The 16,280-nt window shown below is 47.4% G+C and overlaps 1 protein-coding gene across 4 annotated transcripts in view; it reads left to right on the forward strand.

The window, feature by feature from the left end:
• The window catches only part of WDR59 (WD repeat domain 59), an 89,962-nt gene that overhangs the window by 13,806 nt on the left and 59,876 nt on the right, over positions 1 to 16,280 (forward strand). For 3 of the 4 annotated variants that reach the window (XM_063140898.1, XM_063140899.1, XM_063140900.1), the window contains exons 3-7: positions 6,269 to 6,404; positions 8,809 to 8,894; positions 10,101 to 10,181; positions 11,038 to 11,075; positions 11,934 to 12,022. In XM_063140898.1, coding sequence (XP_062996968.1) covers positions 6,269 to 6,404; positions 8,809 to 8,894; positions 10,101 to 10,181; positions 11,038 to 11,075; positions 11,934 to 12,022 — 430 coding nt within the window. Of the gene's footprint in view, positions 1 to 6,268; positions 6,405 to 8,808; positions 8,895 to 10,100; positions 10,182 to 11,037; positions 11,076 to 11,933; positions 12,023 to 16,280 lie in introns of those variants that run through there. The other variant, XM_063140901.1, reaches the window with a different exon arrangement.

The raw sequence follows: 16,280 nt of genomic DNA on the forward strand, positions 1-16,280 counted from the left end.
GTTCTTTGACCATTTGTTTATCAATCTCAAACTGCAATCCTGCCCCCTCAACTTCTGCTTCACTTTTTCCAGGGGGGTCATAGACCCGCTTTTGGGAGAAGACCGAGGCAAAGTAGGAATTGAGCACTTCAGCCTTTTGTTTGTCGTCTGTTATCAATTTGCCATCCTCATTAAGCAGTTGAACCACCATTTCTTTCCTCTGTCTTTTACTACTCACGTATCTGAAGAAAGCCTTTTTATTGCTTTTAGCATCCCTCGCTAATCTCAGCTCATTCACAGCTTTAGCCTTCCTGACGCCATTTCGGCACTTCTGCGCCACCTGTCTGTACTCTTCTTTTGTAGCCTGGCCTTCCTTCCACTTCCTATATGTATCCCTGTTTGTTTTCAGGTCGTCTCTAAGCTTTTTGTGGAGCCACATTGGTTTCCTCTGTTGTCTTCTATCTTTTCTCCTTGTTGGAATTGTTTGTAACTGTGCCTTTAAAATTTCATTTTTTAGATACTCCCACCCATCCTATTGTTTAGATCCAAAATTAAGAGCTGTTGACTTCTGGTGGGCCTTGACGTCACAGACAAACGCTCCTCTTCCACATTTCTGATGAGTGAAGTCTTTCTTTGTCTTATCACTAACCCCTGTCTTGCAGGTATTTCGCTTTGTTCTGCTCCCGACCTTCTACTTCTGTTGATCTGATTATCTGATGTCCTTGTGTGTGTGTGTTTTTCCAGCCTTACCTACATGCTGTTTTTCATTCTAGTCTGCTGCTTCTTTCCATAATAATCGCAAATGCCCTGTGCAGTCGTTCATTGTTTACGTGTAGGGAGGGTTTGGGATTCCACTAGCATGCCTCATGCCGATACTTTGGATATCGTGTTTGCACTGAGGCTGTTTTGCTGGTTTTCTGCAGTCTTTCTACAAAACTCTTGGGCTGTCACCATCAGGGCTGTCTATGTGCTGTGATTCCACAGATTTGCAGAAAACCTCAAGAACATGATACTGGTTGCAAGATTTAGCTTTCTGAGAAATTCAGCTTCCTCTTCCTTTATATGAGAGTAAATTTCTAGCCTTCATGATTGATTGAACGTGTGGTGAATATGTAGAGAAATCTCCAAAGCCAGATTGGTGGCCGATGTAGATTTCAGTTTTATTAGAAGTAGTGTTTTGCTGCTCTTTCCTTCTCCCCATGACCAGCAAAACTGGAACAAATTATGGAAAATTGAGGGAGGGGGACGGGGACGACCCAAGCTTAAATATGTAAGTTGCAGAATAGAGCTTTTCTTGGTAGAGAATTTGAATTAACTTGGTGCAGAAGCATATCCTTTCCTCAGGGTCATCTGTGAACATTTAATTAGTTCTCCAGTGCTGGGCCTTGATTTACACTCCTTCCTGCCCTTCCCAAGTGACACTTAGACTCAACTCTCATGTTACCTTTTGATGTGACAAAAATAGCATAAGGTGACCCTTGTGGTAAATGTCTCATTCAAATGTACCTGCGCATGGTGAAATCATAAATCATAGAATAGCAGAGTTGGAAGGGGCCTACAAGGCCATTGAGTCCAACCCCCTGCTCAATGCAGGAATCCACCCTAAAGCATCCCTGAAAGATGGTTGTCCAGCTGCCTCTTAAAGGCCTCTAGTGTGGGAGAGGCCACAACCTCACCAGGCAACTGATTCCATTGTCGTACTGCTCTAACAGTCAGGAAGTTTTTCCTGATGTCCAGCTGGAATCTGGCTTCCTTTAACTTGAGCCTGTTATTCTGTGTCCTGCACTCTGGGAGGATCGAGAAGAGATCCTGGCCCTCCTCTGTGTGACAACCTTTTAAGTATTTGAAGAGTGCTATCATGTCTCCCCTCAATCTTCTCTTTTTTACGTGTGTCTGCTTATCTCAGGAAAAACTTGTTTTTCAGTGGGTATCCCATGCATGGTAAATTCCCACTTTTCAGATGAAATATTTATTGGGTAGAATTATCAGGCAAAGTCAGAGAGTTACCTGAGAATCTGTCTTATTTATTTATTTATTACATTTCTATACCGCCCAATAGCCGGAGCTCTCTGGGTGGTTCACAAAAAAGCCTCTGAAGCCAGGCAAGCAACTAAAAGTGTGGCCTAGGTTTTGCAGTCTGCAGAGGAGATGACAAACTTATCGCTAGAGTGCAAATGGCAGCATTCATGTACTCCTCACTCCATTCCAGAAACAATCCCTGCTCATAGAAAAGTAGTATGTCTTGGAGAAGAAGGCTAGGCTGGATTCTTTCTCCCTGACATGCTGATTTTCTAGGGGCAGGGCATTCAAGCATGTGCGATGCAAGTGAGCACCACTGGCAGTCTGATGCAGTACAATCTAGAAACAGATTTACATTCTCATTTGCTCTTTGCAAAGTTCTGTCTTACAGAGGACCACACAGGATATAGTTGTCTCCATGCAGGATGTTCTGTAATGGTTGCTAAAGCCTTTGGGGAGGCATCCCGCGTTTCAGTTTATTTATTTCGGTCACAGACCAGTACAGCAGAAAACATCAACAATTAAAAAACAAAACAAAAACGTTCCAATAAAATACATAAAGTCATTGTATTAAACACAACAGTCCCAACCTGGATCTAAAATATTATTGTTCAATAAAACCATTCTACATCAATTTCTGTTGGCTTATGGCAGCTGCACAAAAGCTGGTCACTTTTAGAGTAACTTGAGGATCCAGATCCGACAAGAGATGTTCAAAGTGGTATTCATCTAATCTACCAGGGGTTTGTTGTAAGGTAGGGATTATAAATGTTTGGCACAAATCCCAACAAAAGCAATACAACAGAAAATGACTTGCCGTTCCCATACTTGTTCTTGATCGTGTATATTTCCAAACTTTCCATCTAGTAGAGCTGAAGGCAGAACATTGAACCTGCCCAGAGTAAAAGCTTTCCTGAGTTAAGGAATATTCAGATCTGCCAGATACATTGCATAAGCAAATGTCATCTCATTGTCTCTAAATTCAGGGTACATTGAGGCCAGGCTCAAATAATTCTGTAATTCCATATCCCAAATACGCTGTTGAATTGTTACTTTAGGTTTTCATAGCCAAGAGCAACCCAGGGCATTTGGTGAGAAGCCCAGATTTTGCAATTTCTCGTATAGCGTGGATTTCCGGTTTTTTCTGGCATGTATCAATCGGTGCCAATGGAGCTAAACTCACTGGGGAGAAAATCAACTTCAGCCAATAATGAGCCCCAAGGATCCGTGCACGGGCCAGCATCCCGTGTAGACGTGTCTAACTGCTCTCTCTAAAAACCAAATGGAGGAGAGCATCCCAAGTCAGGACAGGAAAAAAGGAGAAACAGGTTCTCAGGATGCAAAAAATAATAATGCTTTATTCCAAAGCCCGGTGTGTTTCAGCCTCAGGGGGTTGATAAGAGACGTCTGCAGAAATACTCTGATCACCTTGCTAGGAGTATTTCTGCAGACATCTCTTATCAACCCCCTTTGGAAGGCCTTTGAAGGAACACGGGCCAGAACACGTTGGGCTTTGAAATAGAGTTTTGTTTTTTGCATCCTGAGAACCTGTTTCTCCTTTTTTTCCCCTGTCATAGAATCATAGAATAGCAGAGTTGGAAGGGGCCTACAAGGCCATCGAGTCCAACCCCCTGCTCATTGCAGGAATCCACCCTAAAGCATCCCTGACAGATGGTTGTCCAGCTGCCTCTTGAATGCCTCTAGTGTGGGAGAGCCCACAACCTCCCTAGGTAGCTGATTCCATTGTCGCACTGCTCTAACAGTCAGGAAGTTTTTCCTGATGTCCAGCCGGAATCTGGCTTCCTTTAACTTGAGCCCGTTATTCCGTGTCCTGCACTCTGGGAGGATCGAGAAGAGATCCTGGCCCTCCTCTGTGTGACAACCTTTTAAGTATTTGAAGACTGCTCTCATGTCTCCCCTCAGCCTTCTCTTCTCCAGGCTAAACATGCCCAGTTCTTTCAGTCTCTCTTCATAGGGCTTTGTTTCTAGACCTCTGATCATCCTGGTTGCCCTCTTCTGAACACGCTCCAGCTTGTCCTGCCTGCTCTCCCTGGCACTCTCTCCCTGGTGCAAGGTCACACACCGCAAGGGACTCGGTGTGCTTAAGCGCTAGCAGTGCAGCCTAAGATTACTCTCAGCCAGGGGCTTCATCAGTCCCACGGGCCGGGCCGGGCCAGCGTCACTCTTGATGTCCAGCTGGCACGCTCTGCACTAGCCTGGCTTGGAGTGTGTCACGCAGGACCATTTCATGTCTTGCTTGTGGCTCTTTTTAACTTGTGTCACCTTCACTTTAACTTTCTGTCATTTATGCTAGGGAACTCGTTAGGGTGTTGGATTTCCACCAGGAAGGCTCATGTTCAAATCTTTGCTCAGCCATCAAGCTCAATGAGTGACCACAGGCTAGTTACTGACTGGGTTCGAACAATCCCCTGCACGTGTTGCACGCGTGAGCACGATTTGCTTCATTATCCACAGGCCCTTGTAGGACTCGGTGGTGGTTTTTGTTTTTATATAAGTGTTTACTTTCTTTCTTTCTTTTTTACAAAGTAATATACCGCTTCATTCCTGGGTGGCCTCCAAGTATTCAGAAACTGCTAACTTATTTCTGGACCATCCCCTTTTGCATCCAAACTGGTAGACAGAAGCCTGTCCGTGTTTGGTATTAGAGAGAATTGTGATGTACATTAAAACAGCCTCTCCTGCAGATATGTTGGGCTATGGCTCCCAGGATTCCTAACCATTATGGGAATTATCATTCTACCCATCTGGAAGGCACCAGGATTGGGAAGAAGGCATTATGTATGAGAGGGCGCGATACACCTAGAAACAGAATCCTGTGCAAATAACAGCAAACTTGTTTGCCAACGATTGGAGTCCCAAAAGGGAGAGAGAAGGTTTCGCTCCAGTCACAGAAAAGTATGGGACAGTGGATGGCTCGGCCCTCACTGATGGAGATCCCACAGCAGATTACACCCCCACCCCCACCCGCACATCCTTGGCCAATGAAAGCCCTCCTCTAGACTCCTCATGTGGCGCAGAGTGGTAAGCGGCAGTTACTGCAGCCAAAACTCTCCCCACGGCCTGAGTTCGATCCCAGCGGAAGCTGGTTCTCAGGCAGCCGGCTCAGGTCGACTCAGCCTTCCATCCTTCCGAGGTCGGTAAAATGAGGACCCAGCTAGCTGGGGGGAAGGTAACCGCGACTGGGGAAGGCAATGGCAAGCCACCCCACTACAAAGTCTGCCAAGAAAACGTCAGCGAAAGCAGGCGTCCCTCTAGGAGTGCATTTGCACAGTTAAAGCTAGTGCGCCAGCTGCACCCGTTCCTAGAGATGTCGGACTTGGCCATGGTGACACATGCTTTAGTTACATCCCGATTGGAATACTGTAACGCGCTCTACGTGGGTCTGCCTTTGAAGAGTGTTCGGAAACTCCAGCTGGTTCAAAGAGCTGCAGCCAGAGTGTTGACCAGGGCTGGTTACAGGGAGCACACAGCTCCCCTGTTAAAACAGCTCCACTGGCTTCCAGTCTGTTTCCGGGCACAATTCAAAGTGCTGGTTATGACCTATAAAGCTCTATATGGTTCGGGTCCAGGTTATTTGAAAGAACGTATTCTCCCTTATGAGCCTGCCCGTGCTTTGAGATCTTCTGGAGAGGCCCTTCTTTTAGTCCCACGTTCTTCACAGGCACGCTTGGTGGGAACATGGGAGAGGGCCTTCTCGGTGGCTGCTCCGATGCTCTGGAACTCTCTTCCCAGGGAAGCTAGGCTGGCTCCCTCCTTGATGGGCTTTCGGAAGCAGGCTAAAACTTTTTTGTTCCAGCAGGCCTTTGGAGAATAATCCAGCCCTCCATCTATGTTAATGTCTTATAATTTTGTTGTGTATTTTTTAATTGTTTATGGTTTTGTTTCCCTCCCCCCCCCCATGTATATTTTAAACTTTGTAAGGCCGCCTTGAAGCCCAGCATTGGGCAAAAGGTGGGATACAAATAAATATAATAATAATAATAATAATAATAATAATGACTCAAGTGCTTACATGAGAGGTTCCTTTCCTTTTCCTAGACTCCTGCCACCTGTCATAATGATAGGCATTTCTGGGTTCTTTCTCCCCTTATCTCTTCTTTGCGGCTTCTGAAACAGAATTGAGTTGTAGTTGGTCAACTGTGTGTTGTGCTCTTCCGGTGCTTTGGGAGGAATGGCTGCAGCTCACAGGTTCATCCCAACGTAGTGACCTCTGTGTGGCCTGGGCATGGCGTGTGTGTGTGTCTTGCAGGCGCCGCTTCCTGTATATCGTCAACCTCGAAACACCTGCTGACGGCCACCGCAAGATCTCCCGCCAGAGCAAATGGGACATAGGAGCTGTGCAGTGGAATCCGCACGACAGCCATGCGCACTACTTTGCCGCTTCGGTAAGCTCTGTGCTGGCCCTGATCCTGTGGCTGCATTTCCTCCTCAGTTGGATCCTAAGTGTGCAACACCTGTGTCCAACTGACGTGTGGGAATGGGGCTGTATTGGTGATTCACTCTGTGTGTGTGCGCGCACGCATAGGCAAATTTATATCCTGCATTCCTGGTCACAGTGCCGAGGGAGGTGAATGAGAACAATGAAAGGAATCACGTTTCGGCCAAATGCAAAACTTTGCACTCCTTTACTCTGTAATTCTTCTTGCAAGAAGTGCTGCTCCCTCCTCAAGTCCTTGGAACGTTGAGGATGAGATGCCTAAATTTTGGAAGCTATATTTCCTGAAGCTTAAAAAGACATAAAATCATAGAATAGCAGAGTTGGAAGGGGCCTACAAGGCCATTGAGTCCAACCCCCTGCTCAATGCAGAAATCAACCCTAAAGCATTCCTGACAGGTGGTTGTCCAGCTGCCTCTTGAAGGCCTCTAGTGTGGGAGAGCCCACAACCTCCCTAGGTAACTGGTTCCATTGTCGTACTGCTCTAACAGTCAGTAAGTTTTTCCTGATGTCCAGCTGGAATCTGGCTTCCTTTAACTTGAGCCCGTTATTCCGTGTCCTGCACTCTGGGAGGATCGAGAAGAGACCCTGGCCCTCCTCTGTGTGACAACCTTTTAAGTATTTGAAAAGTGCTCTCATGTCTCCCCTCAATCTTCTCTTCTCCAGACTAAACATGGCCAGTTCTTTCAGTCTCTCTTCATAGGGCTTTGTTTCCAGACCCCTGATCATCCTGGTTGCCCTCCTCTGAACACGCTCCAGCTTGTCTGCGTCCTTCTTGAATTGTGGAGCCCAGAACTGGACACAATACTCTAGATGAGGCCTAACCAGGGCCGAATAGAGAGGAACCAGGACCTCACGTGATTTGGAAGCTCTACTTCTATTAATGCAGCCCAAAATAGCATTTGCCTTTCTTGCAGCCATATCGCACTGTTGGCTCATATTCTGCTTGTGATCTACAACAATTCCAAGATCCTTCTCGTTTGTAGTATTGCTGAGCCAAGTATCCCCCATCTTGTAACTGTGCATTTGGTTTCTATTTCCTAGATTTAGAACTTGGTATGTATCCCTATTAAATTTCATTCTGTTGTTTTCAGCCCAGCACTCCAGTCTATCAAGATAACTTTGAACTTTGTTTCTGTCTTCCAGGGTATTAGCTATCTCACCCAATGAGATAGCTAATACCCTGGAACATGTCTGGCCACACAACAGTCAATCAATATTTATTTGTTCAAAACCAAAGGTCATCACAAAACAGGAGAAGAGAAGAAACTAACTAATCCACAATGAAAAGTCAAATCAGATCCTTACCATTAACAAATATGATTATACATATTTCTGTCTCATTTTTAAAACAGCTGTTGCAAATAACGAAACTTGATACGTAACATATTTGTTCTGATCAGCTGATAAGCTTACAAATGTTCTCAAAATCTGAGAACTTGATAGAAATCTCGGCACCCTGTAGAACGGGCAGTACAGCAAATAATGATTGATGCGCATCTTTAACTCTTGGTTAGGGGAATGTAATGTCAGAAGTGGTTCTAAGTGTGTGTGAATGTGGTTGGGATGACTTCATGGGAGATAGCTGCTTGCGGAACAGTTATGACTGTGGCAAGGTAAAGGGTGCTACAATCTGGAAGGGTTGCATTGTTTGTCTCCAGTGAGCTCTAACGAAGGAGAGTTTTTTTCTTGGTTATGTGCAAACATAAAAATTTGTTCTTGGGCAGGAAGGGATGTGCCTCTTCCACAAGGTAGCCAGCCGGAGGACGGCTCGTTGGCAATACCAATTGCTTGTTTTTCAATGATAACTTTCTACATTGCTTCATTTGATGTTCAAAGCAGCTAATAAATTTCAGAACCAATAAAACACCCCGAGGATAAAAACTAAAATAAGCCAAGAAACCATTAAGAATAGAAGAGATGACCTAAAGCAGGGATGGGCAACTTGTGGCCCTATAGACTTTTGGCCTTCAACTCCCATCATCCCTCAGCATTGGCTACGCTGGCTAGGGCTGATGGGAGTTGTAGGCCAAAACATCCGGATGGCCGCATGTTGCCCCCACTCCTGATCTAAAACTATGGAGTCTTCAAAGCAACAAAGGCTGTTCTTGAACCCTGTCCCTTGCCTGGTTTCTGAAAGTCTATAATGTGAGGTGCCTGGATGCAACTCCTTGGGGAGTGCTGCTGGAGCCAAGATGCTGGGGCTTGTATGTCTAGTTAATGGGATTTAGAGCAAGGGGTGTCCACCTGATTTTAACAGGGAGGGGAATTTTCAAATTTTGGGAAGGATTCTGTAGCTATGAAGCACCCTGCTGCCCATTATGTGGCCTCTCATGTCTTCTGTTTAATTTCAGAGCAACCAGCGAGTTGACCTGTATAAATGGAAAGATGGTAATGGGGAAGTTGGCACTTCCTTGCAAGGGCACACGCGTGTGATCAGGTATGGCCCCAGTGCACTCCACTGTCCCGTGGGCCAGTGAGCCTCGCCCACTGGCTCATGGTGTCGGGAATCTCAGCCCTGGTGTGATGACCTTGAAGCCTGCCCCCTTCCTTTTTTCTCAGGCCCTCCTGTTGGTCCTTCCTGTTCGTTGTGTGTGGAGTGGAGTAGGTGCTGCTACAGTATCTTTGGAGGCCTGTGGGCATAAATGCATATCCCAGGATAGCAACCACTGAGTTTGCCTGGGTATATTTCATATAATCAGGGGTGAATTGGAATTGAAGTGACTGTACACAATCCGACAGTCTCTCTCACCCTGTGACATACAACGATTTCAGCAAGATTTGGGGTGGTTCTCTCAGGTAGGGTGGAGCTCACGATCCCCTAGAGCCGTGGCCTTCAAGTGTCCTACCCCCAGGCAACTCTTGGCCCGCTACTTTGTCTTCTGAGAGATTGCTTTGTGTTGCAGAGGATTCTGAGCAATATTCTGCAGTAGCCTTCCCCAACTTGGAGCCCTTCGAGATGTTTTGGACCATAATCCACAGCCAGCATGATCAGTGTCCATGCTGGTTGAGGGTTGTGGGAGTTGTAGTCCAACACATCCCTCCAGATGGTCCTGGGTCACCAACTCTGAGACCTAGTGAGGCCCAGTGGTTAGAACACAATCATGGAGTCTCACCTCTGCGATGTGCTCAGTCGGTGACAAGGTACTCTGTCAGCCTCGGCACCCCTATCTATAATAATAAAAGAGCACGTCTGTCTGTCCATGTATTAATACCACAGCACCCAAGGCCATGAAACCTGGATCCCTAAACCATGGCACACATGCGAAGGGGAGTCTAGTGGTGTATACCTTGGGGTTAACTCATTAATTTTAACTATTGTAAATGCGTCCATGTGGTTGAAGCCTCCAGTAACATCTCCAGCCACTAGGGGCAGACTTCCCGGAGCGACACATAGCTTTGAGAAAAGTTGGCTGATGAGCAGCGGAGCAATGGGTGGGCGAAGGGGGGGGGAGTGCTTCTCTTGGGACCAGAGGTCAGGGCAGGGGAGGTGGCGGCTGCTTCCTGCTTTTGCCCTTAATGTATCGCTGCTCTTTCTGTTAACAGTGGGCAAGGTGGTTGCTAGTGGCCTTGTGATCACAGAATTCCCCAGCTGAGACCTCCTGCTGATTTATGTTTCCTCCCATTCTGTTTGTACCTTTCCTAGTGATTTGGACTGGGCAGTGTTTGAGCCAGACCTGCTGGTTACCAGTTCGGTTGATACGTACATCTACATCTGGGATATCAAGTAAGAGCAGGGGGGCACTTGGGGAAGAAGAAAGTCCTCTGGGAGCAATTTCCTCTGGGGCATTCGGGACTTGCTGCCACTGAAGCCAGGAAGTGGTTCCCGAGGGGAGAGCTGTTTTCTCACGCGATGTCTCAGTGGCAGGGGTTTCACCCATGCTTGAGATAGGAAAGGCGTTTTCCTCCAGGCAGACTTGCCAGAAACCTGTATCTGGGGTGGGCGGGAGGCGCTTTCCCTCACTAATGTGATTAAGCTGCAGCCAGCGCATTGAAGGCAGCTTTCCGCTGTGCACCTGAGCAATGTGGTCACTTAGATTACGGGGTCAGCGGTGGCTGAATGGTTTGACATCCACCTAGGTCAGTAATTCGCAAACGCTGAATCATGAGAAATAAGTTGACTGAAGCAATGCCTGGGTGTCCACCCACAGAGAAGGTCATCAGTCTGCATGACTGGCTGGCCGTTTTCCAGGCAACCTCTGGAGGCAAGTGATTCTGCTGTGTTTCTACATCAGCTGTGATTGCAGCGAAAAGGTCATGCCTGGTGCAGCACTGCAGGAGAATTGTCCCTCCTTGCAGGGGTGTGTGCCCGCTGCTGCCTCTCTGCACAAGCCAAAGCTCTGGGCATGCCCTTTTCTTCTTCCAAATAGAGGTCATGCATAGATCTGTGACTCCCAGAGAAGCCCCAAGGTGACCTCTAAGCGTGGGTTTCCTTTACTCTTACACACTTGGAAAGCACACCTCCTTGGGTGTAAGAACAAGTGTGCTTCCGGTTATAATTTGGGGTAGGGATGGGGAGAGTTTTGGGGTGCACAATCCCAAATAGAGGTCTTATATGCTTATGCCTGTATTTTGCATTTCAGAGACACACGGAAGCCGACCGTCTCGCTCTCTGCAGTCGGTAAGTACCGGTTGATGGATCGGTTAGCTGGAATTCTCTGTCCTGACACAGGTGCCCATCTGCTGCTGCCTGTACCATGCGCACCATCATGGGCACGAGAGACCCTCCCCCTGCAGCCATTCCTGTGGGTCTCCCCCTCCACCAAAAATCTCTACCAAAAGCTTCTGTTATTGAATACTGGCATTCAGGTGCTTTTCATTCACTCAGTAGTTGGTATTTGCTGCATTTTGCATAATATGAATTACAATGGTAGAATAATGGAGCTGAACTGCCCATGGTAGTGGTGGTGTCTGAGCACAGAGCTGATGCCAGTATGCTCTGAAAAGAAGAGGGCTTGGTGCTGCTTCTGTTTCCAGTGTAGATTCTCCAGTAGCCCATGGGATGGCAGTAGGAGCTTGTAGTATCTCTGGCCAGGCGGAGGAAGGCAGAATGACATCAAGCCTGCCTTGCTAGAGGTAAAAATGGCACCGTGGCACCCACAGGAAGTGGGTGTGTACTACAGTGGCACTAGCTTGTTCTTTGGCCTTGCCTTGTCTCCTACTTGGCAAAAAGATTGGCTACCCGAGCCGTAGGCTGCAGGTGAGCCACTTCAGCTCAGAGTGGTGTCCTGGGCTGGCCTCTTTGAGTATTCCCCGCAGTGCTTAGCGTGATGCCTCCTTCCATGAAAGCTGCACAGGCCTGCAGCGTATCCATTGTTGACTATTTGTGCCATTCAGGACGTAACACCCCAGGGAGGGTTTGAACGACGGCTCCTTTGAATCTGTTGTGGGATTCTCCTACCCACGTGGCACTCTTGCCCGGTTGGTGTTCGTTTCTGGAAGATGTGTGTTGACCCCAAATGTTCTGCTCGTTTTGCAGCTGGAGCCTCCCAGGTGAAATGGAATAAGAAAAATGCCCACTGCTTGGCGACCAGCCATGATGGGGACGTGCGCATTTGGGACAAGCGGGTGAGTCGGCTTTGCCCTCCTTTCTCCTCTCCCCTTCCCTCTCAGGAATGGGCAGCACCCCTTGGGATCATAAGCTGGTGAGCACTCTCTCTGTCAGTGTCCTGAGGCCCTTGAGCTGGTGCAATGCTGCAGATGGGCTCCACAGTGGCCCAAGCAGGAAGGCACCCCTCGCTTTGGAATGAAACCCAGCGTGGTTTGCTCGATTATCCTACCGTGTCTGAAAAGAAGTCCCTTTGGCTCTTTCAATATAGAATTTCCAATGGGCAAGTAGCCCAGCAGTACCCAGAGAACCGCCTGGATCTAAACTTAGCCACAGGAATGTTTGGCTCCTGGGCTCTGACCTCCCGGTTGTGGGGCAGGCCCCCTTGCAAAAATGCATACATGGGCTGGTGCTGCTGCTCTGTAGCATTTGCTGCACGTTCAACTGCTTGTGCTTCCCAGCTGCTTCCAGCTGGCCTTGTGGATTCCTCCTTCCCTCCACCCCCCTCCCCGGCTGTTTGCATTCCATGCCTCTTCTGCAGTCACGCTGCTCGTGCGTGAGGGAGAGGGCAGAATTCTGTATCCTGTGAGCCTCCGCTCCGACTCGAAAGCGTGTGGTCAGGGGTCCTATCGAGTCTTGTATCCCCGCAAAGGACAATGCAAGATTTCCTGGTGGTAAAGAAGTCGAGTTTTCTGGCATTCTGAGACCACCTGTCATTAGCCAGTTGCTAAGAAAAAGAACCCAGTTGATGCTTTTGTTCATAATTTGGCTTTCCATAGAGCAGGGATTTTTTCTTGCAGGCAGCACAAAGCTCTGAGTTAGGTCCTCATTGAACAAGGGGGTCTCAAGTCAGTGTCTGGAATGTTGGGTGAGAAAGGCCACAAGCTTTATGTAGTTTTACTTAGGGTGGAAGTAATTATTTTTGATCCCCCCCGCACGAGACAATTGCTCCCTGATGGACACAGCTTTCCCTTTCTGCTTTATGCGATCCTGTGGTGTTGAACCTTCAACCCAAGGCCTGGATTCACTTTTGGCGGAGTTCTTAGGGGCTGCATTTCAGTGGTGGGTTGGCAGGACAAAGAATGCAGAACGCACCAGCGTCTTGTAGCTCTTGCGCCCAGGACCTAAGCCTTAGGAGCAGCCTTTCAGAATGGAGGAAACGTCAGGAAACCACCCAAAGATCAATGGTTGGTGGGAGGAGGGGGGAGCGGAGGAGGGGGTGGGCTGTCTGGGGACTCCCAGAGGACTGGCACAGGAGCCGTGAAGCGCCTGAATTTTCCCACCCATCATGTAAACAATACAGCCCTGCCTGTATCTGTGGAAATACATCTGTCCCATTGTTGCTCTTTCATCAGCTGCTGGATTTCAGCTTGTTGAATTTAATCTGCCCCCCAACTTAGTCAAGTACAACCATTTTTAAACTGTTCTGGGCAACCTGGGGTCCTTAAGTAAGAAGAGGAGTCGCAGATGGACTGCCCTGAAAGACGGGCAACTCTCCACGTCTGCGGCGATGCCGTCTCATGGAAGTGCCGCGCCTGATTTCTAGGTCTTGCTCTCAGTTCATACACAGCAGACAAGAAACACAGGCGGCCTGTGGACTGAGTGTGGGGCAGATCATCTCTTCAATTTGCAGGCCGCTTTCCCACAGAATGCGGTCATAGTAGCTCAACATTTCAGAACAGCAATACAAAAGCAGGAATGCATTTCAACCCACCAGTTGCTATACATCATTACAGTAACCATCGTTCCACTAATTGTAACGTTTTAAATCCCTTACAAATTAGACACTGTCCACCATTAAAACACAATATAGTTTTGTTTTGTTTTTAATTTTTAAATAATGTTTATACCGCCCAACAGCTTTGGCTGTTGGGAGGTATACAAATGCCATAAATAATAATAATAATAATAATAATAATAATAATAATAGATTTTCATATATTCAACATATCACAAACATTATAATATAGTATAATATATCTCCCTCCCTCCCCTAAATGAATAATAGTAATAATAATAATAATAATTAAGAAAACAATGGAGTGAAGCTTATTGCCCTTACTACATTTTTAATTTCTTGATATTATTGTAACTTTACTATAAATTTATAGTATTTAGTGCTATATGGTGGAAATTAATTTCACACACAACTGATTCTGAGGTGTTGACATATATGTCGGACACAGCTAGGGATATATGGACTGTATAAATGGTATGAAATTTCCGATATAGAATAGAATAGAACACAATATAGTTGATATTACTCAGCATTCATGCAAAAGCCACGGCTGGATATGCCAACTTTTGCCAATGGGTAGCGGCATTAACAAGCACACAGCCAATAACCAGTTTCCCCAGAAGCGCCAAATGCAGGAAATAGCAACCAGATTTTGTGCCACCTACCTGCACCAGCTGACCTATCGCATGCCCCACTCCCTCATTTTGAGGCAGAGGGGTTGATGCTGAAGGTTGCAGAGGAGGGCAACCTCCAACCACGGGCCTCATTCCTCCCTGAACCCCACCCTCAGAGGGTGAGCTGCGCAAAAGGAAATCCCTTTCTTACCTCCAATCAGTGACAGGAGATAAGCTGGGGGCTCCCCTGCCCCCGGCTTGGCTGGGGCTTACAGGATCTACCTTCTGCAAAGGCTAGCTGAGTGGCCCCCCCGCCCCCCCGTCCTTTTTGGGGCGTGGGCAGCACAGGAAGCAGGAGGCCAACTTGGAAGGGAAGAAAGAGGTGTGGGGTGGATGATGTCATGGGAGGGGCTTCAGGGAGGAGCCCCGCCCCCTGACATCATCTGTCCCGCTGTCTTGGGCCAGATCTACACGTCGTTGCGAAGGCGCTTCCGTGCGCCTTTTTTAAAGACGTACCTAAAAGAAGCGCCTCTTTCTTTACTGTGTGTACTGTGAGCTAGGCAGCGCCGCCTGCAGAAGAATCTCTACCCCATTCGAAGACGCTGCTCTGCACTTGTTGGATTATATTGGATTATGTTATGGATAAAATATTATATGTAAACATCTATATACTCAAATTTGTTATGTATTTGATTTTTTTTCTCTTCTATGTATGGTATGTTAAATTGTTATATTTGTTTGTTGTATTTAGTAGTCTAATAAAAATTTAATAATAATAATAAAAAGACGCTGCTCTGCTCTGGCCGCTTCCCCCTCGCGTGTTCTTCCATTCGAATAATCCCCCCTCCCACCCGGCGGCTCTTCTGCTGCGTCCTGGCGGCGGCAGCTCCTCCTGCAAAACACTTTTCTCCCTCGGTGTGTTTGTATTTGCGTTTGCGTGCGCGTGTGCGAGCACACACCGAAGAGAGTCCCGGGGAGATGACACCGCGGGGGAGAGCGAGAAGCAGGAGCTGAACTCGTCCGCCGCGCGCACACAAACGCAAATACAAACACACCGAGGGAGAAAAGTGTTTTGCAGGAGGAGCCGCCGCCACCGGGACGCGCCAGAAGAGCCGCCGGGTGGGAGGGGGGATTATTCGAATTGAAGAACACGCGAGGGGGAAGTGGCCAGAGCAGAGCAGCGTCTTTGAATGGAGTAGAGATTCTTCCGCAGGCGGCGCTGCCTAGCTCACAGTACACACAGTAAAGAAAGAGGCGCTTCTTTTAGGTACGTCTTTAAAAAAGGTGCAGGGAGGGGGGGTGGAGCTGGCCGCCTGAGCAATGGCGGGTTTCTTCTGAGGCTCTAAGCGGCGTTTGCCGGAAAAAGCAATTATCTCTCTTCTAATGGGCATAAATCTTTGAGCAAACGAAAGAAAATGATTATAAAAGTCACAGGAGCTGGAAAAGTGGAGAGATTTGAAGAAGGGAGGTGAGATGATTGATGTTTAATACAATGTCTATCTACCCTTATCATCACACTATCGAAACCGAAAGTAAAGAGCAAACACTGACGCAGTTTAAAAAGAAGGAATTTATGCTTGCTGGACATTGATTTGTGTTATAACCTTTCATTCTTATCTCACATGGGAACGATTGAAATGCTGGCTTTGTAAGGTGGAAGTTGTTGATTGGATTTATTGGCGTGGTGAGAAGGGGGGGAGAGAAGGTGGAAGAAGCTGCATTCGGCATTCGGTGAGGGAGATGTGGGAAGCTGAGAGGCTGCGAATGATTAAACTGATCCCCTCTAGTGAATGCTGTTGTGAACTGGATATTCCCCCCCCCTCATGAAGAAGGAAAAAGTGTTTGATATATAACAGAGAAGCCAGCATAAGTTGCTAAGGAAGTGAGTTACACTCTAAGATTTATGCCCTACCCAGAAGAGTCCCA

The sequence above is a fragment of the Elgaria multicarinata genome, chromosome 14, assembly GCF_023053635.1.
Source record: "Elgaria multicarinata webbii isolate HBS135686 ecotype San Diego chromosome 14, rElgMul1.1.pri, whole genome shotgun sequence".
NCBI lineage: Eukaryota > Metazoa > Chordata > Lepidosauria > Squamata > Anguidae > Elgaria > Elgaria multicarinata.